The sequence below is a fragment of the Rissa tridactyla genome, chromosome 5 (genome assembly GCF_028500815.1).
Source record: "Rissa tridactyla isolate bRisTri1 chromosome 5, bRisTri1.patW.cur.20221130, whole genome shotgun sequence".
NCBI lineage: Eukaryota > Metazoa > Chordata > Aves > Charadriiformes > Laridae > Rissa > Rissa tridactyla.
The window spans coordinates 75,116,478-75,141,069 of record NC_071470.1 but is presented as its reverse complement, the minus strand read 5'-3'; the positions used below and the strand labels follow the sequence as shown (position 1 = coordinate 75,141,069).

At 39.3% G+C, this 24,592-nt stretch overlaps 1 protein-coding gene across 7 annotated transcripts in view; it reads left to right on the top strand.

The window, feature by feature from the left end:
* The window catches only part of WDFY3 (WD repeat and FYVE domain containing 3), a 178,025-nt gene that overhangs the window by 107,085 nt on the left and 46,348 nt on the right, over positions 1-24,592 (top strand). For all 7 annotated transcript variants that reach the window (XM_054202046.1, XM_054202045.1, XM_054202043.1 and 4 more), the window contains 14 exons: positions 416-647; positions 3,404-3,504; positions 4,573-4,791; positions 8,374-8,555; positions 10,056-10,287; positions 13,174-13,334; positions 14,368-14,479; positions 14,895-15,085; positions 16,566-16,718; positions 19,212-19,285; positions 19,387-19,548; positions 20,823-20,917; positions 22,703-22,823; positions 24,337-24,554. In XM_054202046.1, coding sequence (XP_054058021.1) covers positions 416-647; positions 3,404-3,504; positions 4,573-4,791; positions 8,374-8,555; positions 10,056-10,287; positions 13,174-13,334; positions 14,368-14,479; positions 14,895-15,085; positions 16,566-16,718; positions 19,212-19,285; positions 19,387-19,548; positions 20,823-20,917; positions 22,703-22,823; positions 24,337-24,554 — 2,253 coding nt within the window. The remainder of the gene's footprint in view (positions 1-415; positions 648-3,403; positions 3,505-4,572; positions 4,792-8,373; positions 8,556-10,055; positions 10,288-13,173; positions 13,335-14,367; positions 14,480-14,894; positions 15,086-16,565; positions 16,719-19,211; positions 19,286-19,386; positions 19,549-20,822; positions 20,918-22,702; positions 22,824-24,336; positions 24,555-24,592) is intronic.

Here is a 24,592-nt window from a genome sequence, read left to right as displayed (position 1 = left end):
TTATTGAGACCTCGGAGCCTTTTAGCTCACAGTTACTGCATCTGAAAAACATGAAGCAGAATTTTTCCTGCCTGTAAAGTCAGGTAGCAGGAATGTGCCTGAAACAGAACCTCTGTGAAAGGGACCTTTCCCAATCTTAGGTAATGAGATGGCCTCTTGGATCAATTTTTTTGGCTTTATCACAGACTTTCTGTAATACCTTGCGCAAGATGCTCGTCTCTCTGTCTCAGTTGAATGCCATTATAATGACAGCAATACTTCCCAACTCATAATTTTCTAACTGAGAGGCTGAACTAGCTGATGACGATTGACAGTTCAGCTATTGCATTGGACGCAGTACTTGAAAAGTCCAAATAAATAGCCTGAAAATGCCACCCTTTTGCAATGCTGTGTTGTTTCTTGGCTTCTACTGTAGATAGCATGGTTACCTCAATGGAAGGTCTGGGTTCCGACAGCGTCTTTGGTTTGCACGAAGACAACCACTATCGGATAAGCAAGAGCCTGCTCAAGCCAGCAGAAGGGAGCACAGTACCCCTGACGAGAGTGAAGTGTTTGGTCTCCATGACAACGCCACATGATATCAGGCTTCACGGATCATCAGTTACGCCAGCGTTCATTGAGTTTGACACGTCCCTTGAAGGGTTCGGGTAAGGTCCTACAGTGCTCTCAGATAACATGGGGCACAGTGCAATGTTTTCTTACTTTCTTCTTTCAAAGAAATACTTGTAATTTTTAAATGGACTGTTTGCAAACCAGAAACAAATCCTTTAAAGAAAAGAAAGAAATGCTTCAAGCCACATAAATTTCCACTCTGTCATTCATTAATGCCTTGAAACCAAATGCTTGCTTGCCATGTGTGAAAGTAGAAGTATGTATGTATCTAAACGCTGATAGTACCCTCTTGGTTCTGGATTTCACTCATCTTTTAAAATGAAGGAATACAACATAATCTTGCAGACACTCCATTAGTTGCTAGGATTTGTGTGTGACATTTGGATGGCCCAAATGCTCTGAAACCCGCTTAAAATTGCTGAATAACTTGGAAATGTGGAAGTGGGCAAATCAGAAATACAAGTAAAGCAGAGAAGGCAGCTATGCTGAGTTGAAATGGCTGGAAAAAATTATTATGAACTGGGAGTGTAGCCTGAATATAAGGCTTAACTCATTTTTTCTTTTAGCACTCAGTACCACCCTCACTTGCTGTTTTTCTCTCTCTAATTAAACACCTGCGGAGTGTTTAAGGTGCTTTATGAGGATCCCGTAATATGATTTAACTTGACTGTTCAGAAGAAGAAAACATGACACCATTCTCAGCATCTGTTTAAGGAAAATGTTTTGTCTTTTTGGTTGTAAAAACAGAATAGAAAAACCTCAAAACACGCATTATGTTCTATGCTAAGGGGTAAATGTTGCTGTATTTGCTCAAATATTGCTATTGCTGAAAAATTGCTATAAAAATTCAGACCAATGGCATAAGGAACAGCTATTCCTTAATGGCCCGTGGACTGGTCCATAGGCAGAGGCTTGCAAATAGGCTGAAAGCTAGTATCTCAGAGAGGACAGTGTTGTGAGGTTCATGCAAGTCAAACAATTGTGAATGGCACCCCGAATAATAATTGTTCAGAATTTCCCAGAAGTTTGGTTAAAAGCTTAAAAACCTTGACTTACAAGCTTTATTAAAAGGTTTTTAGTGATACAAACCACCAAAAGTGACAACTGCTGTGAAGCCCAAAAGAGTGGGACAAATTCTTGTATGAGATGAGTAGCTCCACAACGGTTTTATTAGTCTTTATTTTTAAAAGAATTGTGAGAAGAGGCAAAAATCATGTGTTGTCCATGGCTGTACCACAATTTCATACAACCAGAAACAGCTCCACCTAACAGAGAATCATTCATCGTCTTTTTCTTTCTAGACCCAATAGTTGTACTACTGTGTTTCTTAAACCTGTTTCTTTTCTGACATGGCCTTCGACAGGGCCGTTTGCATCTTAGTGCACTTGTTCCAGTTTTATTTGGCATGATTGGTCTGAGAGCAGAGTCCAGCCTGGATATTTGGGAATTATGCTGCTCTGCATCCTCTTTTCAGCTTTGCAAAGAAAGGATGCAGCACCCATTTTGCATCTAGCCTTCATATCCAATATAGTCAGGGACGGACTTTTCTTTGAAAACAAATGGTGCTCAAAGCTCTGTTCTACATCCTTCATAAAAGAAAAGAAAACGTTTGGGCCCTAAGAAGAAATATGCTAGCAAAATGAATTGTCGCTATGTATTTGTCACACAGGAGATTTGTAGGTGCTGGTAACATGTCCAAAAGTAATCCACGTAATGCAGCTGTGACTTCTTGTAATTTCAACACGTCACCTAAGGCGGCTGCTGTAATCAATAAAAAAAACGCTAAAATCTTTTTGGTCTGTTTTAAAGTGCCAGGGTGTTTCATGAATTAAACAATGGCGTAGCCTTGCAAGTTATCTGCTTAGAGAGAACATGCTTGTAACACCATTGACTATGGGGGATTCACCCAGAGAAGAACATTTTCAAGAGGGAGGAAGAAGCATATAATGAGAACTGTAATCGAAAGGAAGATAGTAGTGACCAGAACCATGGACTGCTGTTGCTTTCAAGATGGGTGGTCAAGTTAACATTTTATAGCTTACGTCAGAAAAAGATAACTCCTAGCTCTGTCAGGAATCTCAGCTACAGCATACTTAAACTAGCCTGCTCAAGTGTAAATGTCAACAAAATAATGATTCTTCAGCAAGTAGAAGAGCCGTCATTTTGCTTCCAGTAGGACAATCTGTACAAGCTGGAAGCTGAACTGCTGTGGAGATTGATGCCAGCCCGGGTCGGCTGGTCACTGAAACTATCTGGGCTCTTAAAATCTTTAGTTACCTAAAGGAGGTGCTCCTTATATCTGTTTCCATTGTGTCCACAGCATCGGTGGCTCTTGTAAGGACCAAACGTAGCTAATTTGGTGAAATATGACGTTACAGTGAGAGCGTACATACTTAAAATAAGAACACCGTAGTATGCAATTACCAGATCCTTTGAATATTTAGTTAATCCCGTTTCTTTGAGAGTCCAGAACATCTCAAAGGCTGCAGCGAGTTATGGCAGCCCACAAGTGAGCATCTTATGCTATGGAGCCATGTGGGCATAAGTGTCTGTGCCTTTGCACCAAAGACATGCGCTGACAAAGCTCTTTGCACTGAAGATACTATTCAGCCTCACAAGGAGAAAGCTTGAGAATTCATTTCTACTTTTTAAGAATAGTATGTATTCATGAGTCAAGGAGAATGATAGTGTGCTCGTGGTATATTTTCGTAGGCTATATTTTGTTTGTGTTGAACTCTGGTTATACTGACTTTGATAAACTCTAGTGTGTTACTGGTGTTCTGTTTAACAGCTGCCTGTTCTTGCCAAGTTTGGCTCCCCATAATGCACCTACAAATAATGCTGTTACGACAGGACTTATTGATGGCGCGGTTGTCAGTGGAATTGGAACTGGTAAGTACTCAAGTATGACTGTTGGCAGTGTTTTGTGTCTGATATTTAGTTCTCTTATATTTCTTTGTTAGCCATGAAGTGATAGTATGGTATCGAACATTGTACGCTCATAATTGAGAACTTCTTGTGTGTGAGTTTCTGTTGCTTTTTGCCCCCGAGTGAATAAAAAGCAATATATAAAATACAAATGTGTGACTGCTTTAAAATACAAGGTGCTCAGCAGAAGGTTAAATTGGGATCAAAAGAAGCATATGAATTAATGAACCTGGATGCATTAAGAACAAGCAAAGGTAATAGTGTGCGGAGAAGAGGAAATGTGGAGTGAATTGTAATGCTGTACCTGTAGCTTTGTTCTGCTGAATTCCTGACTGAATCTATTACAGGTGTAGTTACACACATCATCACAAAAATCCCATCTAAATTGTTTGCTGTCTCATATTTGTTCATGTAGGCTGTTCACCCTACAAGAGCCTGGTGTGCTTGCAGGGCTAATTGAACATGATCACTTAGTTAAAAAAGGTGCTCAGTCTGAAAACTAAGTTGAAGGTTTACTGCAGTTAAGGCAGAATTAGTGTTAGACAGTACTTGAAGTCTGTGGGAGCACCCCAGGAGATGAAATGGAGTCAGGTGTATGTGGTGGAGAGACCTTCTTCAACAAAGACTTCTTCATTCAGTCACATCTATGGAACAAGTATGTTATCATTATATTAGCAGTTTCTGAGGGCCTGATCCATTTCCACTTTTTTATGTCTAGGGAACTGAAACTGGGTTGTTCAGAACAAGCACTGCTTCAGAGTTGATTTTTGGTTTTAGAATAGGAGGGAATAGTGTGCAATTCTTGCTTTACTTTGTTTCGAAGGAAGCCCCTCTGAGCTACCATTAAAGTGTGGCTTTTCCTCCAAACTTGAGTCAGAAATGAAGGTAGTAACTTTGAAGTCCCTGAAGGTAAAGTTTGAGAAAGCACAGCTGGTATCAACTGAGCTGATACGAAAAAGGGAAGAGGAACAAGTAGATATCCTAAGTACTAGCTACTGCAGCTATGTAATGGGCTTTCATTTTTGTTTTTAGGTGAAAGATTTTTTCCGCCTCCATCTGGTTTAAGCTACTCAACTTGGTTTTGTATTGAACATTTTAGTACACCTCCTAATAACCATCCTGTGAGACTTCTTACTGTAGTGAGGCGAGCAAACTCCTCGGAGCAGCATTATGTATGCCTTGCCATTGTCCTCTCAGCAAAAGACCGGTCACTGATTGTTTCAACTAAAGAAGAATTGCTTCAAAATTACGGTAAGAGTTGTTGTCATGTCAGCAGCTAATCCCGACAATATTATGGGGATGCAACAGCAAGTTTATTTTGAACTTAGTATCTAGAAGAATTGCATGTGGCGGAACTTTAGTTGCAGCTTCATCAGCTCCTAATGGGTTTTGTCAGTGGAAAAATGCAAAACGCAAACATTCATGTAGAAATTAAAGAGCTTTTATAATTTCCAAAGAAGACTCGATATCTGCATGTAAAGAAAAATTTTTGCCAATACCCTAAGTATTATAGATTTGAAGGTGGAATTAACATCATTGGTTTTGGAAGGTTTTTGCCTTGTAATTATTTTGTATCATTCATTTTAGATGTCATCTCTTGAGGTGCAAATGCTAACTGTCATTGCTTTGAAGAAGTTTGGAAATAGTAAACTAACAAGTTGTGAAGGCTTTTTCAATCTGGATAGGCCCAACGCTGGAGGGCTATTTGAAGGCGATCAGTCATTCGCTTCATGTTTTAGTGCTGTGATCAGTTTTCAGAAACAGTTTGTAGCTTCATTCAGCATCTGTGATCAAAGGTGGAATTGCAGGAGATGCAGTGAAGATCTAAGTGAAAATGGTGAGGCCAGTGAACTGGCTAAAGAGAGCTATTGGTGCAGTCAGGGGCTTCACACTTAGCCATCACCTGTCTCCTGCCTTGTCCTCCATCAGAGCCTCCAAAAATGGTCAGTTTTGACAGGTTGTTTATGCACCCTGTGTTTAGGGCCTTCTGCATATGTTTCAGGCTTAGCTCTTTACCAGACCAACATGATGGGTTACAAGTAGCTATCAAAAATCTGTTCCTGCGTCTGTTCTTTTCTTTTGAGTAGCAGGCACTAATGAAGAATTTATACAGCTGTTACTATTTTTTAAAAACACAAACAGCAAAGCAGACTGTTACAGAATATTCCTTATTTTCATGATAAGCAGACATTCGCATCATTTTATTGCAGTATTCCTTTTAGTGGAAGGCAGGTTCAAAGCCTAAAACTTGAGCTGAAGATACATAGTATAAGGGAGGAACTAAACCTGTTAAATTACAGAGGTACTGACAGTATTTTCTTTCCCAGAAGACCAAATTCTTATAAGAGAGAATTAAGTTTATCTTCAATATTAATTGCTTTATCCTGCACTGGAGCTATAGATCTTATGTTTTTAGTCTGTAAGCCCCTATTATCTAACTCTTTAAAAGAGATTGGATTTGAAGAGGCTTTGTCAGAGAATATCTGTAGGTCTCTGACTACAAAGACTGTTTTTTAATTGAATGGGATACTTCACTTTACTGGAGTGCCACAGTCATGGCGAAGTCATAGTTGCTGGTGTGCCAACAATTGCTGAGCAGGTAAGTACCTGAAGGACTGAGACGGCAGTTCCAGCAGTGCGGGGACTGAAGTACTGGCTGTCTATTGTAAGAAGAAATGGGGTGGTTTAAGGATCCTTCTTGTGAGCGAGAATTGTGTTCAAAGGTGTTTGGCTGAGAAAAAGAACTTGAGGTTATTTTTGTATCTGAAAGTTAGTTCCAAGTACTCTGCTTTTATCATTTCCCTTGTGCAATTTCTGAAGAAATGAGTGTTCTCCCTGTGCAGGCGGCTGTGGAGGTAAGAGGATTAGTGGTTTCTTTTCCTTCAATATGAAAGAATGAAGAGAGATCTGAAAAGCTCATGTTTTCTGTTGAAGCGTTCCCTGGTGCAGAATTTTTGAGCTTTGTCTCTGGTTATGTGGTTTTTGGGTTTTTTTGTGGGTTTTCTTTTTCTTTGATCGTGCCCTCTGGTATGAAGTCAAAAGACGCCTTTTAGAGAAATTTAAAAATTGTGTGCTAAGAACTAAAGGGTATTTCAACATTCAGGAGAAAGGAATTCAGCACCCGTTAGTGAAGAAAGACCTGGGAAATGCTTGAAGAGTATAGGTGGGTGAGTTGGGGGTGGGTGGTCAGCAACTTGTGGTTTGCAGCTCCTGTGGAGAGGCTAGGAGTGCGTTCTTCTGGCTGTGTGTCTGGAAGGCAGGCATCTGTCTTCCACTCCTCACTGTTGATGTGAGGGGGGCGGATGGAGCCACAGGTACAGCTCGCCTCCCCCTGACCTGCTGCTGCTCACGTCAGGTCAGCGGCCTTACAACCCAGGCTCCACTGCTGATATGGTGGAGGGAAGGCAAGGGCAACTCACTGTGCTTACAGTACTGAAATGGAACAGATGAGACGTCGTAAAGTCTTGGTTTTGACTTGGGCAGAAATGTCTCAGCAGCGCTTCAGAAAATTAATTTTCCCTAGAACTGTAAAAAGGGAAGAAGAGAAGCCAGCATGCTGAGGCTTGAGTGATGAGTACCCCCCAGCCTGTGCTTGATGCGTGTCTTGCTAGCCAGATGTCATACTTGCAGCCTTTATTAAGAAAAAAAATGTCTCAGGCTTTCAACTTCGTCTTTAACTTCACTTATGCTTTGTAATTTACCGTGATTCTGATGCAGACATTCTGAAAAGCAGTCTTTTTGCTTGTATCTTCTTTTGTGTGTGACCTAATTTTTTAAGCAAGATAGTGGCAAGCTTATATACACCCCTGGGTGTCTGTGGCCAGGTGCTGGGAGGGCAACAGGGGGCTTCTGTGGGCAGAGGGCAGAGCTGCCCTGTGCCAGACATGAATGGTTCCAGCCAGCTCCGCAGCAGAACCTCAATATCTGCGGGACGCGGCTGAGCCCAGCAGCTGGTGGTGCCACTGGCAAAACACATGTAAGAGAGGGGGAAATGCTGCATGGAGCGAGGAGTAAGGGGAAAAAAATGTGAGAGAAAGCGCCCTGAGGACACCAAGGTGAGAGCAGAAGGGGAGAGAATGCCTCAGGCGCCAGAGCAGAAATCCCCTGTGGCCCCTGGAGAGGACCACACCAGAGCAGGTAGTGGGGCCTGTGGAGGAGACCATGGTGGAGCAGGAAGAAGCTTGAGGAGAAATTTTGGGAAGTATGGGTATCTTTCACCTCATGGTGTAAGAAAAGTGAAAAATAGTTCTGTAGGTTTGGAGAGACGCCCGTTATTTCTTGATGACTACTACTGTTGTTTAGAAAAACAACAAAAGATCTTCCTGTGACTTGAATGGTGGCATGAGAAAGTAATAAAAACTTGAGCAAACTAGTCGTTCCAGATAAATTGCAAAGGGAGGGTAGAGGGGGAGAAGTAAAACGTAATTGTCAAAAGTCTAGAAGTATCCTGAGAATATTCTTAGAGAAAAATTAAGGCAAAGGAAGAAGAGACCTGTTGTTGATACTACCAAAACTATACTAGTTTGTTAATATGCAGGTATTTAAGGATGTTCAACCTGTCAAACTGTCACAATTTGCTCTTGAATACTTTCTCAAAAAATCTGATTTAATTCTTTCAGGTCTTGTATTGGAAGGTCTAAAGTCATTCCTGTTAGTCATATGTTTTGATTCATATCTTATTAATTGTATTTTTGTTAACTACATGCTTTCTAAAAATTTGGCTTTAATGTATTGCTGTAAATTGTTTTGCATCATGTCTGACGGCATATTTTTATGTTTTAAGCTTCTTATAACGTTTCTACTGGTGCCCACTAACTGGAACTTTTCCTTTAGTTGATGACTTCAGTGAGGAATCGTCGTTTTATGAAATTCTTCCCTGTTGTGCCCGTTTTCGCTGCGGTGACCTCATTGTGGAAGGCCAGTGGCATCACCTAGTTCTGGTCATGAGTAAAGGCATGCTAAAGAACAGCACAGCTGCACTTTACCTTGATGGACAGCTTGTTAACACTGTTAAGGTAAAATAAATCTTCAAATCCTCACTTGTATTGGTTGGAGTGATTTCTCTCTCTCTGCACATGTATGTATGCAAAAAACCCACACAAAGCAAGAACAAAAGAAACCAATACTGCCCCCCTTCCCCCCTCAGAAAAACACCCACCCAAAAAACCCACAAAAAAACCCGTACAACATGTGGAGCCTTGCAAAAAGGGGTCGTTGCTCATCACACAGTTTGGAGCCAACCCTAGTCCTGTTAAGAGGAAAAGATAATACTTTCTCAGGTACGAGCAATAGTGCTAAAATGAAGTGGACATATTGCATTGAATGTGAGGCAAGTGTGGCATGGCTATGCTGCTGACTAGATCAATTAAAAGGATCATAAAAAGCTGAAGAAGACTTATCCCAGGACCATGTACCACATCTAACTTTGAATAATAGGGAGGTTACAGAGTAAGACAGTTTTGCCAATTTATTCAGGTTGTTCCTTTCCTAACCCTCTTACCACCCCAGAAATAGCATCCCCTTGTCAGTGATAGCCACTGAGATCTCCAGCGTTGTTATTGTAGATCAAACACATTCAGTTGTAAAGATGGAAACACGTTTTGTTGTTACGTGGAAAAAACTGAGAGGCCAAAAGCAGGAAGCAGCGAAGAGCACTGTAGACCTGTCCACTGAACACAAAGTATTCCTGACCTGTAACCGAGAATCAAAGAGCACCTGGCACGTGTTGACCTTAAGGGAGTAAGCTAAACCTGGTGTGGAGTGTAAATTAGCTGGCATTACCGTACTGATGTAGGTAAAACAATATTTTGACTTTGAAAGTCTACCTGTCAGTATTTCTTTTGCAGAAAGAGGACTATAGTAACTTCACTTGCTATGCTAATAGCTGTAATACATAACCATGTGTCTGGCCATACGTGACTACATTCAATAGCTGTAACAGAATTTTTAGAAGGTAGATAGAAAATGCCTGTGAGATTGTTATTGTCATTATATATATATGGCCAGCATCTTACTCGTATATTTTGTTTTATTGTCGTCTGAAAATCTGACCAAGTTGAGTTCATCAACGTTCGCACTTTAGCTTGAAACACTATAATTACCAAAGTCATGTTTTCACTGGCTGAAAAAGGAGGAGAAAGAACACAAGTTTATGAGATAGTCTTACTGCTTTTGCAAAAAATAATGACCGTCATAGAGCACCATGTTTTTAGAATCAAGATACGTCCTCGTTCTTTAGCGTTTTCAAGCATAGAACTCACATGTTCTCATCCTGTGTTTCCATACACACCTTCATCTTTTGATAGCCGCTTAACTTCTGATCTTTGCATTTACCTTCTGGTTAATGTTCTTCACTGACTTTTGCTGTATGGTATCATAATACCATGCGTTACATAGCAATCATTTGGTACATCCCCTGGTTTGCAAAACACTTTACTGAATTTCTGATCTGCCTACTTTCTTTTCACGGTACCCATGCTCTCTGATTAACTTCACTGTGTTTTTCTCCCTTACAGCTTCACTACATTCATAGCAGTCCTAGTGGGTCTGGTTCTGCCAATCCACCTGTAGTCAGCACTGTTTATGCCTATATTGGCACGCCACCCGCACAGCGCCAGCTCTCGTCATTAGTGTGGCGTTTGGGCCCTACGCATTTCCTGGAGGAAGTTTTGCCTGCCCCAGGTGTTAGCACCATTTATGAGCTGGGACCAAATTACGTCGGAAGCTTTCAAGCAGTATACGTGCCATGTAAGTACAATTCAAATGGCAGCTAGTAACTTGGCCCAGGTGTAGTGGAATCTTTTGCGTGCATATTGGCGGAAGAGGTGAGAAAAGAGAGTATGTGGTAGCAGAGAGGAAAAGCTGGCTGTTCAGAGAAGGAAGATTAGTAGGTGGTATTGAAGAGGATGACAGAAATCCAAATTACTGTTTTAATATACTTCTGGTAGTTCTTGCACTGAGATATGATAGAAGTGCTTGTATTCCTCACTTTGGTTTGAAACCAGTTAGAAATGCTTAAAGCTGTCATTATTCTTACTGTATATTATATTTATCTGCGGAAAGTGAAATTGGAAAGACATTTTAACTTGTCAGTTTCTAGTGATAGCACTTATTTGCAAATCTGCAATGTATTCTGTACTTCAAACACAGCTGTCTTGAAATGTCATTGTTTATAGGGCCTAAATAGGTCAACTGAAGGACAAAAAAAAATCAGAGAGGGATTGTGGTGCAGTCTTTAAGCATTCATTGTGAACAAATATGGGCAATTCTCTTACGTTTTTTAAAATTGTTTGAAATTGAGGGAAGTGCAACACAAAAAGATGAGGATAACCTTGTTAGAAATGTGTGTCTGTAGCCCTGTTTTTAATTATTCATGTAATGTATTCTTCATTAGCTCTGGTGAGATGCACTGTCACTAGCGAGACTTTCCTGTTCTGTAAAGCTCCCTGTCTTCCTGCGTGGTTAGTACCTCCTCACTAACATCAGTATTACGACAGAAGATGCTCTTTGATTTACCTGGCTATCACAGGGCTTTTCAGTGAAACAAATACTAATGGGGAATGTATCAGGTTGTCTTGTCCTTACATTGTCTTTCCTTATGAGGACCATAGCGCTCTCCAGTTCTTCTGGAGAGAAGCTGTCACCATCTCAAGGAAGGAGGCAGTGAGTGATGAGAGTGGTAGGAAAACAAAATAGGTACAGGGAGTGCAGAGTCTTTTCATGGTGAAAGGTTTCCCTACAGTGGTGGACAGATGCTCCCACCCCCCAAAATGTAGATGACGTTCAGGCTGAACAAAGTATCATGAAAAAGATGATAGCTTTCCTTGCTCATCTTGACTGAAAAACTTTAGAGAATTGAATTTTGTGTACAGATCTGTGTCATGTACTTGCTTTTTTGACAGCTAGACAAACCTGGCAAACAACTCTGGATTTAGGTATCTGCTAGTCAGTTATAATTTGTCCTGGAAGGCATTTTGACTGGTGGTGTGCAAGTTTTAAGTACCAAATTAGCCAAAGCAAGTTCCATGAATGTGAAATTGTTCATTCAGTTCCGATAATTAAAGATCTTCCTGCCTTTACACTAAGGCTACGTTCACCAGAAAACCCCACAGTAACTTAATAGAACTCTTCATTTCTTAACATACTGACTTCATCCAGCGCGGCGGTGCATTTTACTCCATGCAAGCTTTGCTGAGTTTGTTGTATTTCAGGTCTGCTCTAGAACAAAGGATGAGTTTTTGTTTGGGGATGAGCTTCTGTTCACTTCATCTGCACTGTGCAAACCTAAGGAGTCTGATAGGGGGTGTAGTGTGAATCTCTCTTACCCTTTTATCTTGGCCTCTCTTTCCAAAATCCTTGTTTTTCCTTGGTGTAATGGTTATTTGTGGGAATCCTGGAGAAGGGAAGAGCCCTTGCAGTCTTCTGCTGTTGTCCTTTACAGGGGAATGGTGTCCGACTTGCCATTTGCCCATGCAGTGCTTCTTTCGGAAGTTTTGTCCCTGTTTTCAGTGAGCGAGATTGCCATCTTCTGAGAATTTGTCCTGTATTTAAGCAAAATGGAAAACCTGGTACTCTTTAAGTCTTGGAAAGACCTCTCAGAGAGCAGTTACTAGTTTGGCAGAAGGAATTCCTTTGTCTGCTCACTGAATGGAGGAATGTTCTCGGGGCATCTGTGTGGGCAGAGATCCAATGAGGAGGATTTCATTTATGGGCAAACCAAGACTGCTGAAATTCTCTCTTAAGCGACAGAGACTTGACCCTGGTTCAACAAATTATGTAGACACCCAGCTTCTCACTTGTTTCAGTGTTAGATGAGGAGCCGTCATGCTTTTTTTTAATTCCGTAACGTGTTTCACTACAGTTGCAGATAGCTTTTGACCTGGAATGAAGATGCAGACATGAATCTGCATGTTGAGCTTTTGGGTGCTGGGTTTTGCACGCTTCCTCTGAGCTTTGTAGGTAGCTGTCAATCACAGTGCTTGCAGTGCCTTGCAAGAAGCATCCACTTTCAGAGCAGTGGATACAAAACATTAAAGATACGGTTACATATTCTCTTCAATGCCTGGGCCTTTTGGTCTGTATTCAGTCTTGCATCTCTTGTACCATCCTCTAAAGCATTTTTTCTAGCAAACCGCTGTAAAAAGCCTGTTGTCACAGGCAAAGATGCAGATGTACCAAATACTCTTTTTTTTTGTTTTGTTTTGTTTTTTTTTTGTTTATTACTTTGTGTTTTTTCAGGTGGGAAGGGAAGTGGACAGCCCTTAGGCTGTACACAAATTGAGTACAGGAGTAATGTTGCCTTCCAGAAATTCAGATGAGGAAGCACCATATCTTCTATTGCTTGGCCAAGCCACAGGCTGGTAGTTGCCATTACAGTTAATATTGTAGACCTTCTTGAAAGGAAATGTTTGCTGACCTCTTATGTTAAGTAGCAAATTTATTCCATGACTTATATGCTATCAGATTACTCTTTGCTACAGCGACAAAGTATGCAAAGACAGTATCATGCCTCAGCTATTTGTAAAACCTTTCTTCTATACCTATTCTGCAATATAATTTGCTTAAGATTTTAGTCTTCAAACTGAAAACAAAAACAGTGCTATTACTGAAATGGACTCTTATTTTGTCTTTAAGGCAAAGATTCAAAGTCTGAAGGAATCAACCCATGTCCAGTATCTTTGGTACCAGAAGAGAAGGTTTCTTTTGGTCTCTATGCGTTGTCAGTTTCTTCATTTACAGTGGCAAAAATAAGGAAAGTTTACAACAAGTTGGACAGTAAAGCTATTGCCAAACAGGTATGTTGGAAAATGAGTTGGTTAATGTGTACTGCTTGTTTGTTCCTTTCTTTTAACTTCTTTCGAGGCAATTTGCTCAGTGCAACCAGGAACAATAATGTACTTGTCAGAAGAGTTTCCCATAATCACTTCCATGTTTGTTTGGGTTTTTTTTAAATTTAAAAAATTTGGGGTAAGTTGTACTCTGAGATTTTACTCGCATTCTTGAAATTATTAGTAGCTATGCATTTTAGCACCTTTTGGAGGTATTTTTGTTTTTTAATGTAGATGGCAATTGTAATCCTGCTGAAAAACAGTTAAGATTATGTCATTGAACAATATTTCTACTGTTGCAGGTGAACAAAGCTGATAGCTTAGTCCTCTGACTGTGATTCAGTTTTGGAAACCAGAATATTTCTTTACGTTTTTCTTCAAAGTACGTAAAAAGTCAGTGAATTATTTTTTCAAAGGACCACCTATGAAGAAAGACTGTTGGGGTTGTTCGGCCTGAAAAAGAGAAGTCTCCGAGGAGACCTTATTGCAGCCCTCCAATGCCGATGGGGGGCTTGTAAGAACAACGGAGAGAGACTTTTTACCAGGGCATGTAGTGACAGGACAAGGGGAGTGGTTTTAAACTGAAAGAAGGTGGCTTTAGATTGGGCATAAGGATGAAACTTTTTACTCTGAGGGTGGCGAGACACTGGAGGAGGTTGCTTAGGTCAGGTTGGATAGCGGTTTGAGCAACGTGATTTAGTGGAAGATGTCCTTGCGCACAGAAGGGGGATTCGACTAGATGGTCTTTAAAGGTCACTTTGAACCCAAACCATTCTATGATCTGGTGGAATTATTTTTATAGTTAGATTCATCTTCCTTAAACTTTGGAGACTGGAGATTCCTCTTCGCTTTAGAGAATCTCTTAACGACTCTAGCATAGTTCCATTTTGTTATACGTTACTCTTTATCACAGGAGAAAAATACACAAGTTATGTTCAGGCTTGCATAAAAAAAACCAACTCTTCCCTTTAGCCCCTGCTTTTTTTCTTGTTTTATGCAGATGGCTATTTCTTCTCATGAAAATGCCACACCTGTGAAGCTGCTACATAACTCAGCAGGGCATTTGAATGGACCAGCACGCTCCATTGGTGCAGCTTTGATAGGATATTTGGGTGAGTCGAATATATGAGAATTACTATGTTTAAAAACGATAAATTCTTTAAATAAGACCTTAGGTCTAGAAGATAAGTCATGTCATTGATCAATGTTAATGATACATTGTTGAACTTATTTAACATTTTTATATTATATAGACATCATTTCTTTTACTAACATGGGATGCTTGTTTCAGTTTATATGAGTTATCTTTATGAAAATATACTTAATTACTTTACCTTAGGTCACAAACTATTTTCCAGTGCAATATTTCCTTCACCTCCTCTTCTGAGGTGTCATAGTTCTTCTAGTGATATTCTTTTCATAATTCAAGCAGTGTTAGAATGCAAATTACTTGCATGTATTCACAATGATTTTCTACAAGAATTAGACTTGATGGTTTTTTAACTTCTGTTCTCCGCCTATGCTCAGGAGTAAGAACATTTGTCCCCAAACCTGTTGCCACTACACTGCAGTACATTGGTGGAGCTGCTGCTATTCTGGGACTTGTAGCCATGGCATCAGATGTAGAAGGGTTGTATGCAGCCGTGAAGGCCTTGGTCTGTGTGGTAAAGAGCAATCCACTAGCCAGTAAAGAAATGGAAAGAATCAGAGGTTATCAGGTATGTAAGAAATGTCTCAAAACCGACCAGGCTGATTGAATTTCACTGTCTGTCCTAGAAGTGCTCGTGGAAATTCCTTGTTCTGTTGTAGTGATCTGAATTTCTGCTCTTAATTTTAACCGAGCTCTTGGCTAAGTAACATAGATAGTTATTCAGGATGGCTTTTAAAAGAGATAGTGAAAAGTTTTGGTAAGCAGTTGTGCACGTTTAGCTGCTTTGCTGAAACCAAGCCTTTATTAACGGCAAGGAAGAGCGCAACTATGGCACTTAGATGATTCGTTTCACATGATTTTGAACCCACCCCTGCACCCTGGGAGCTTCTATCTTCGTGATCTGCCAGCAAGAGAGAATAGGGACACATGAAGAAAACCGAACAAGTGGACTCCTAGAATCACCATTTTGAGACTAGTGCACAGACTGTGTAGCTGGTGATGCTATTTGCTTTCAAGCTGAAGACTTTTTAACTCTCCATTGGGATAGGGAAAGTGGAATCAGTTATGCAGAAGGATTCAGTGACTGACTTGAAAAGATCTTCACGTTTTACGTTTCTTATGAAAAAAGCCTTACTGAAACAGAAAGCTTGTGCTGTGGCTTGGGCAGTGTATTTACAAACCTTCTCATGCTAATGACTAGTTGCATCAAAACATATTATTCCAGGTAGCCTGTTGCAGACCTTGCCTTTGTTTGACCATCTAGACAGTGTCCTCCTTGCACCATAAGCAGTTAGCGGATCATCACATATGACCTTACATTTCACTTGTATTAACCTCAGCAAATAGCATGGTTTGAGGGAGATTCCCAGAGATCTGTATTTCTTTAGTAACAGTTCAAGGAGGATGGTGAAGCTGAACAGGCCAGTATGTTGAGAGTTTAACAAGTTTGCGTCAGAAGACAAGAAATAATAATAGCACATCTAGCAATTTTTTCTTTCCCAACCCAGATTGTAAGAAGTTGAAGCTGAAAGGACAACATCTACGGTCATGCCTAGGGCAACAAAGGGTAGCAAGAAAAAAGAAAGTCAGGCTTATTCAGATTTATGTTGTCATGGCTACTTTTCAGTGCCAGACTACCTCTCGTTTGTGCATGCAGTACTCTAGGGGTGCTATATCTACGTCTGCCGTGTCCCAGGTTGCTGTCCAGGAATACAACTATCTGAGCCATATTTCATGTGCCATCTTAGACTGTGACTGACTAGCAGAGAGCTGAGGGGGGAGGGGGAGATGCCTAATCCGCAGGGCCTAGATACTGTCTGCAGTGTAGAACAGGTGGTTTATGAGCTGTAGGGTGTCCTGGATGTGCCCTTTTTCTAATCAACCACAATGCCACTTTCAAGCTTTTTCATCAAGAGTATCAGCTAGCAGACATACTTTAAGGGCCTTCTCAAAAGGGACACGGACATTTCATCCAAGCTTCTTTGTGCTTAGACAACATTGCTGTGTGTTCATAGGCTACTATTTTCTTTTCTGTTTTCTGGTTCAAGTTGCTGGCGATGCTGTTAAAGAAGAAACGATCCCTTCTTAACAGCCACATACTCCATCTGACCTTTTCGTTGGTGGGAACTGTCGATAGCGGGCATGAGACATCCATTATTCCAAATTCTGCTGCCTTCCAGGATCTGCTCTGTGATTTTGAAGTACGTAAAGCTGCACAGGAAAGTGATGATGATATGGATAGTGATTAAGTCACGATGCTGATAGCATACCTTAAATATTGAACAGCAGTAAAGTAGGTTGTTATCCTGAGAACTTAATATTTCATATATAGTACAGTAAAGCAGTTGAGCAGCAAGATTATTTGTAACTTTTCCTTTCCGGCTTGAATCAGTGTAGAAACAATGAGTGGGTACCGCAGATGTTTCTGCTTTTTGTTGTTTAGAAGATATATTTTTGTAGTTTACGGTTAGCAGTTCCTTTTAACCTCTGTGTTCTACTGCAGTCCATGTATTGAGGCATGAAAGATGTACTGCAAATAACAGTAGGAGGTAAACTTTCAGCATAGGACACAGGAATCACTTTATCATATGTCTCCTGCAAAGTTAATAGTTATGCAGTTAAAAGTCTGCTCACACGACCTATGAAATATTTAAGTGTTGTTGTGTTAAGCTAAGGAAATGGTAATGTAATAGAAGCTGATAAAAGATGTGTAGAAGTTGTCGTTTAGTGTTTGGCCCTTTGGCATTATCTGTACCTGACACAGACTGAGTTAAAGTATCCTGATTCACATATACTAAAATAAATAAATAAACAAAAATACTATTAACCACTGCTAATCCAGCTATAAGATACTAAATTAACAGCACAGGTCCGTCTTGCGTAAATGGCTTTATGGAGTTACCTATTTCCTTTTTTTTTTTTTAGATGTCTATTTGAGTATTTCAAAGGACTCCTGGAAACTTTAATTAAGGATCTTGTCTATGAAAAACATCCTGCTGCTTACTATAGCCTTTATTTTAATAAAATCAACTGGCCTTGTTAACTTCATTTTTTGGAGAGCTTAAAGGTCTTTAATGCACCCAAATTGCCCCCTTGCCAAGATCAATGATATGCTATAATTATGGCACAAAGAAAGAGGAAATGGAAAGGGCAGACCTGAGCCTCTTTTTTTCTAACCCTAGTGGGGATCTAATGCAGAGGAAATTTGTCACCCACCAAAGTTTCCTTTTTTTTTTTTTTTCTTTTTTAGGCATAATATGAAAACTAGAAATAAGCTTGTGCTGTGTCTAAACATGAATCCTTCAGTATTGTGTAACTAGTTAGTCTTTTAACAAACCTTTTAAATTACAGTAATGCTTCCTTTGTGCTCACAAAATTAAACATATTTTGCTCACAAAAATAAACATAGCTTAATGGAATTTATTACGTCTACAAGAGGTAATATTTGTGATAGAGGTCTTAAAGTAGATGAACTGTTTAGCAGAGAGAAGAGTGTGAATCATAGGCCAGCTCCTTTTCTGAAGAATACTCTTGTCTCCCCCCACTTTATTTTTTTTTTCTTTCTTTTTATTTCCCCCATAAAGGAACCAGCTAAGAAATTTCATCAATGGTATATAGTCACTCAGACAGCAACTACTGTACAAAAGATCCAGTTTCATATTGTTTAGTTTGTGTTTGTCTGTTTTTTTTCCCCTGAAGACTAAGAACAACTGGGAAAGGAATACAGTTAAGAGAATTAAAAAAAAAAAAAAATAAAAAATGTGCAAGTAATAGGTCTGTGAGTCACTAAGAAGAAACTTTCCAAAAGCCTCAGGTTTTTGCTCGGATTTTTTTTTATAGTTAGTTATTTTATTTCTGTATTCAGAAATCAGTGACCCAAGCATTACAATCAGATTGGATAAATTAGATGTTCTTACTCTTATACTAAAAAGGGAAATGAAAATATTTTTTTCTACCATTTTTGATGATAGGATAGAAGAAAAGAAAAAATTTGAAAGCTTTTTGTTTAAGCCAGTTTTATACACCAGAGCACAAGCATTTATTATGCGTTGTTCAATAGCAAATCAATTTTAAGATTTGCATCTATAACAGGGAGCTTTCTGGCTTTTGTATCTTTTATTACTTCTATTGATTGAACAATTGATTTTTTTTGTTTTTGAGTATCTAAATCATTTAAAAAGGTGTGCAGGAAATGCTGGGTAAAAATAAAAATAAATAAACCAAAATGAGGGAAAACCTTGAGTTTAATCTTGGCAGAAGATAGTAAGTTACTTTTACAAAGAGAAAAATCTTCGCTTAAGCCAAATAACCGTAACACAGCATTTCACATCAGCATTGTAAACCCCAGTAACTCCTTTTGGAGCCATTGCACCATCTGTTTAAAGAGAAATTCCAGATAGTATGTGACTTTTTTGTCTAGAACTCTTAGTTTTCATTATGATACGTTTACAGAGAATATGTTTGTTACCAGTGTGTGTTTCTTTAGTCTTAGCTAGTATGTTTAATACTTACCTGAAGTTGAAGAATAAACAATTGAGAACCCTGCAATGAGCTTTTGAGTGCAATGGCCAGGTAAATTGTCGTGTAGGTGAACAGTTTAATCACTTCAAGCCTTTCATAACCTTTGGTATATTAATGTCAGTGTTTAATCTTAAAGTGGATTTGTGTACAAAACATATCATTCTGTATTTCAGGTCTGGCTTCATGCACCCTATGAGCTTCATCTGTCATTATTTGAGCACTTCATCGAACTTCTCACTGAGTCAAGGTATGAGTTGGTGCCAGTCTAGTAATGACACTTACAGGATGAGGTAATATGTAGAGGATGCTCCAATTTTAAATTGCCACTTCCTTTCTCTCTTCTTCCAGCGAAGCAGCAAAGAACGCTAAGTTAATGAGGGAATTCCAGCTTATCCCAAGACTGCTCCTGACTCTTCGAGATATGTCTCTGTCCCAGCCTACTATCGCTGCGATTAGTAATGTGCTGAGCTTTTTGCTTCAAGGCTTCCCTAGCAGCTATGACTTGCTCAGGTAACCCACACCTGTGATAATTCTGGCTTTCTTGTTTTTCTTATGTCGGTGATCTTGTTAAAAATACTTAATGGTCATACTGCTGTGGAGTAAGGAACATGAAATACTTACGTACTGGATTTTTTTCCTCTAAGAGCTAGACTGCACTAGACACAGGGAATAATTTTTAATACCTTGATTTGCATATTACATTCAGTTTGTATCTAAACAGGTATGAATGAATGATTAAACTGGCTTAATGTTCTGCAAGTGAAAAGCAAAGGTGCTGTATTGCAGCTCCCTTCTTCATGTGAAGTACTGAGCGCTTAAATATTGAAAATCAAAGGAATATTTAAGGCTGTTAGATATAGTACTATGAATTCTGACTGAAAGTAACATAAATAATTGCAATTCATATGTACAGGAGTATTTGAAATGCTTTTAAATGAGTTCAAATCCTTGATAACTTAATTTTTCTCATCTCCTATTTCACTATAATGGAAATGGATAAAATATTGCTTGGGAGCTCATTACATATGAGTGGTCATGTTTTCAGCTTCTCACTTTAAGTGCAATTAAAGGTATTAGAAGCATCAACCTGAACATCTTACCTGTCTTTGTTTTAATTATACGTGATAAAAACATGATTCAAGAATAAAACCTTTGATTTTTATGCTTAAATGGTTACAAAACAGATTGTGGAATGCCTATCTGAGTGTTTCTTGGTCTCCTTCCTGGAAGTAAAAATAAAAAATATTGTGTAACTTGGAAAAAGTTATACTAACCAGAGACCATTTCAGCTTAGTTCCAGAGGAAAGAGAAAAACATTGCATCCCCTTTCTTTGAGTAGCACATCATCTTGTTTTGGAAAACCATGACTTTGTGTTACATCACCTTAAGCTATAGGCATAAATGTTATACCTGGGTCGAGTAATCGCTGTTTTTGGTGTAATACTTGTTCAGCTGTAATGGTTTGAGAACAACGTTTTCTTCTCCTTTCTCGTGGTGTTCCTTTTACTAGGACTTGGTGGTATCTCCCAGTTTCTGTTCTTGAATCCTAGAATTTTCAGGGTCCCTTGCCTGCAAAGATTCTGCTAATTACTAGACATGAATTTGGTTTTTGGCTAGTAACTTTAGATGGAGACCATTTTCCTCAGTCTTCAGGTGTGAGAAAGTTGACGTTTTGCGGTATCTCACTCTCACTAGTGTTATGGCATTATATTTAAGGTGAATTATTGATAGATGAGAGTGCATCTGTCATATCAATGAATAATGTTTTTTCTATATACGTCAAGGTTTGGACAGTTCATCTCTTCCACTTTACCTACGTTTGCGGTCTGTGAGAAGTTTGTAGTCATGGAAATAAACAACGAAGAAAAGCTTGACAGTGGTAAGTGGCGGCATGGCTTAGAAGCAGCAGAAGAGAAATACTTCATGATCTCTTCTGTGCTTGAACATGTAAAATGTAGAAGTAGTGTCATTAGCAATATTGTAATTTTGGTATAACCTGGCTGCTAGTTGGTTGTGGTGCTTTTGGTTTTCAGTATTGCGTGCAAAGCAGTGCAAACCCCATGTACTCTTCTTTAGTTTTCCTTCATTTAACACTGAATGGTTTTGTTCTGTTTCCACCACTTGCTCCTTCAAATCAGCTGTGCATCTCTGCATCTTTGTGGGGAGAGAAAACAAGACGAAAACTGATTAGTAAGTGCATCTGCCCCCCAGGCGTGGAGGACGTGAAAGAACTAACTACAACAGCCTATTTGTTTTTTTAGGCAAAAAAAAGAAGTTTTACTCTCCTTCAAGAAGGCTTATATTGAATTGTTTTGAACCAATTTCTACCCTTGTTTTCGTAAAGAAAAAAGGCTTATGCAGTTGCATTTTCAGTCGGTCTCCCTGAATAGAAATGTTTCAGCCCCACAGTGGGTGTCATGCACATAACTAGAGGGGAGTATCCAAAGATCCTATGTTTCTACGTTTTCTTGGGAATACCCTGGTGCACAGGGACAAGTAGTAGAAGCGTTTCTGCTTTGCAGTTAGCTTTATTGATCTGGTTTCCCGAAGAACAAGGTTTAGGCAGTCTGTACATTCATCATTATCCCCCTGTACTCTCCTATTCCTTCTGAATACTTTTGTTTATTGTCGTCTCAAATATGATTAAATTCAAGCTTTTTAGTGAAAAAGAGGAAGTGGTTATTGGAGAGAGATGTAGATTGGTGTTCTCACTATAGGCCAGCCGTGGTTTTGTTTGTTTTTTTTCCAAGGCTAACCACAGCCTGAGCTGCTTTTTGCCTACTCTGGGGGGACTGAAGAATCTTGGGGAAAAATTGAGGCTGTGGCAGGAATGGAGAGAGAAGCTTTTGAAGCAAACAATATGAGATTTTTAGGTTACTGGTCTTCACTAGTTCTGCTGTATTTTCTGCCACAGAAGATGCTTTGTGTTCATATCTGTGACTTGTGCATCCAAAGCGTCCGTTTATCTATCTTCATTTTTGCACGTTGAGATTTTTTTTTTTGAATAATGTAAAAACATGGTCCTGCTTTGACAGCATAAGGTATAATAAGAGGGATTTGCAAAATAACTGTAAAGCTAGTCCTGAGCTGCATGTATTGGCTTGTTTTGCAGTTAAGTGTGTTTTTTCAACTGATGGTGAGTTTGGCTTTCTGTCAAAAGAAAAGGAAACTAATTTTTCTCCCTGTTTCTTAGATTTAGAGGGAATTGAAAAGCATCAGTGTGTTTCTTGGGATCCCCCCCCCGCCCCAGGTTGCATAATGCAAAATCTAACTATTATGTTGTGGGGTTTTGCGGGGAGGGAGAGATGGGGGCGGAGCAGGCAGGTTGTGTGTGTGTGACTTTTTTTTTTTTTTTTTTTTTAATGTCTCTACCTGCCAGGAGCGACTAGTTTAGCTAATTTGGACCACCTCAGTTTAGACTGTTGTCTGAGACACTGTGATTCCCTTTTACCCGTTGTTCGAACTGACCAAACTCCGTGTGGCGATGATAATGGGACACTGCATTTCTCAGCAGCATAGAGTAGGCTGACTGCCTTTTGGCATGGCTTACAACCTGAGGAGAATCAGGTTGCATTTGCTTATGTATAGAATTATGTAATATCCTTTTAAATGTTCAAGTACCAAAAGTCTAATTTTGCCCCCTTTTTTGTTTTTTTATGTTTAGGAACAGAGGATGATTTTGGAGGACTTGTTTCAGCTAATCTTATTCTACTGCGGAACAGGCTTTTAGATATCCTCCTGAAACTTCTATACACATCTAAAGAAAAGACAACTGTTAATTTGCAGTAAGTATAAAAAATTTGAGGTAAGGAAAGGATATAAAGTTTTATTGCAAAGAGGAGAATTATACAGCCTCCACTCGCTTCACTAGTGGAATTGCATAATTTTATAGGAACTACTGGATGATTTATGCAGGTGTAACTGAATTAGCTTTGGGTATGCTAGCAGAAATGGAATACATTGTTATTATCTTGGTGAAGGTGCCCCTGCCTATTGCAGAGGGGTTGAATAGATGACCTTTAAAGGTCCCTTCCAACCCAAACTATTCTGTGATTATTGAGTTGTATGCTGTCAGTTGCAGCAGCAACAATAATAGTGCAAAGCAGATGCTGGTGTAAGTAACGCGCATCTTTCAGCCATTGCATTAACTGGTTTTCATTTCAAATCTTTAAAAAAAATAATAATATAAAACCATGATTTGGAGCATTATTGCTTCTTATTGTTACTTCATGGAAGAAAAATAGCGTTTGTAAAAGAGTTTATTTTAAAACTTTGAGTGCCAGAGGATCACAAGTGTGAACAAGTGTGGATGTCTGGCTACTTTGATTTTTTTTTTTTTTTTTTTTAAGTTTTGTTATCTGGAGAGCCAGTTCTTTAACCCTCTGCTCTCCTCGTGTACTTCTTGGTGCTGTTTTCTCATTACTTCAGGTGTGGCTATAGCAAAAGTAAAATTTGTCAAAAGAGAAAACTTTTGGTTTTAGAGATGTGGGATAGTAAATTTGTCATTTGATTAAGATCAAGTAGCTTCAGTAGGGGTTATAGTTAGGATCATTGACCCTAGAATGCCCCTTAGTTCCTTAAAATTGCAAGTGAGGGAAGGTGATGTTATCATTTGAGGCACTAGAGTCATATGGTGAGTTGGAGAAGAGACTTTGAAATACTGTCAAGTTAAACCTTGGCAAAATACAACTTTCAAGCAACTGCCTGGTGGGCAGTATTGAGTCTGTTAGAGGCATTTTGTGGATGTGTGGCATATGTAGATTATGTAGTGATTGACAGAGCATTGGTTGACAAACTCCAAACCTGTTTGAGCTTTTCAGCAATACTGCTTAAAAAAAAAAAAAGAGAGAGAGAGAGAAAAAAACCAAACTATATTCATTCAGCTATTCCCAAGCAACTCTCAACCTATCCATGCTTCAACAAAAAGTTATTTGGAAATTATAATTTGTGGATAAATGTTTCCCGTTCGGCATTCCACATTTGTTATCAAAAGCAGCAGTTGGAGAAATCTCATGCAATGGAACAGTCCCATAATCCCAGGAGCTGTATTTAGTCTTCCTATTCTGCTAAACAAATACACTGTATGTGCTCTGTTTAACATAAGTTGGTGAGCAACATTTCTTGTTGTGTAGCAAACTTACTTAAGAATTCACTTAACTCTTCAATAGATCTGAATTTTTATTGATCTTGAAGTTTGCGCTGTGATGGTGAACACTGATTTTTTGCTATCTAGTAGGAAACTAAATGCTGTAAAATGTGATGACTTTTTTTTTTCTTTTTCTTTTCCTCTTTAATTAGGGCTTGTGAAGAACTCGTCAAGACACTGGGTTTTGATTGGATTATGATGTTTATGGAAGAACATCTGCATTCCACCACGGTCACAGCAGCCATGCGAATTCTTGTGGTCCTGTTGAGTAATCAGCCCATCCTTATCAAGTTTAAGGAGGGTCTCAGTGGTGGAGGCTGGCTCGATCAGACGGATTCTGTCTTGACCAATAAGATTGGTACTGTGCTAGGTATGGGATCTCAGTCCCTTCATGGCTGAAGGATCGTG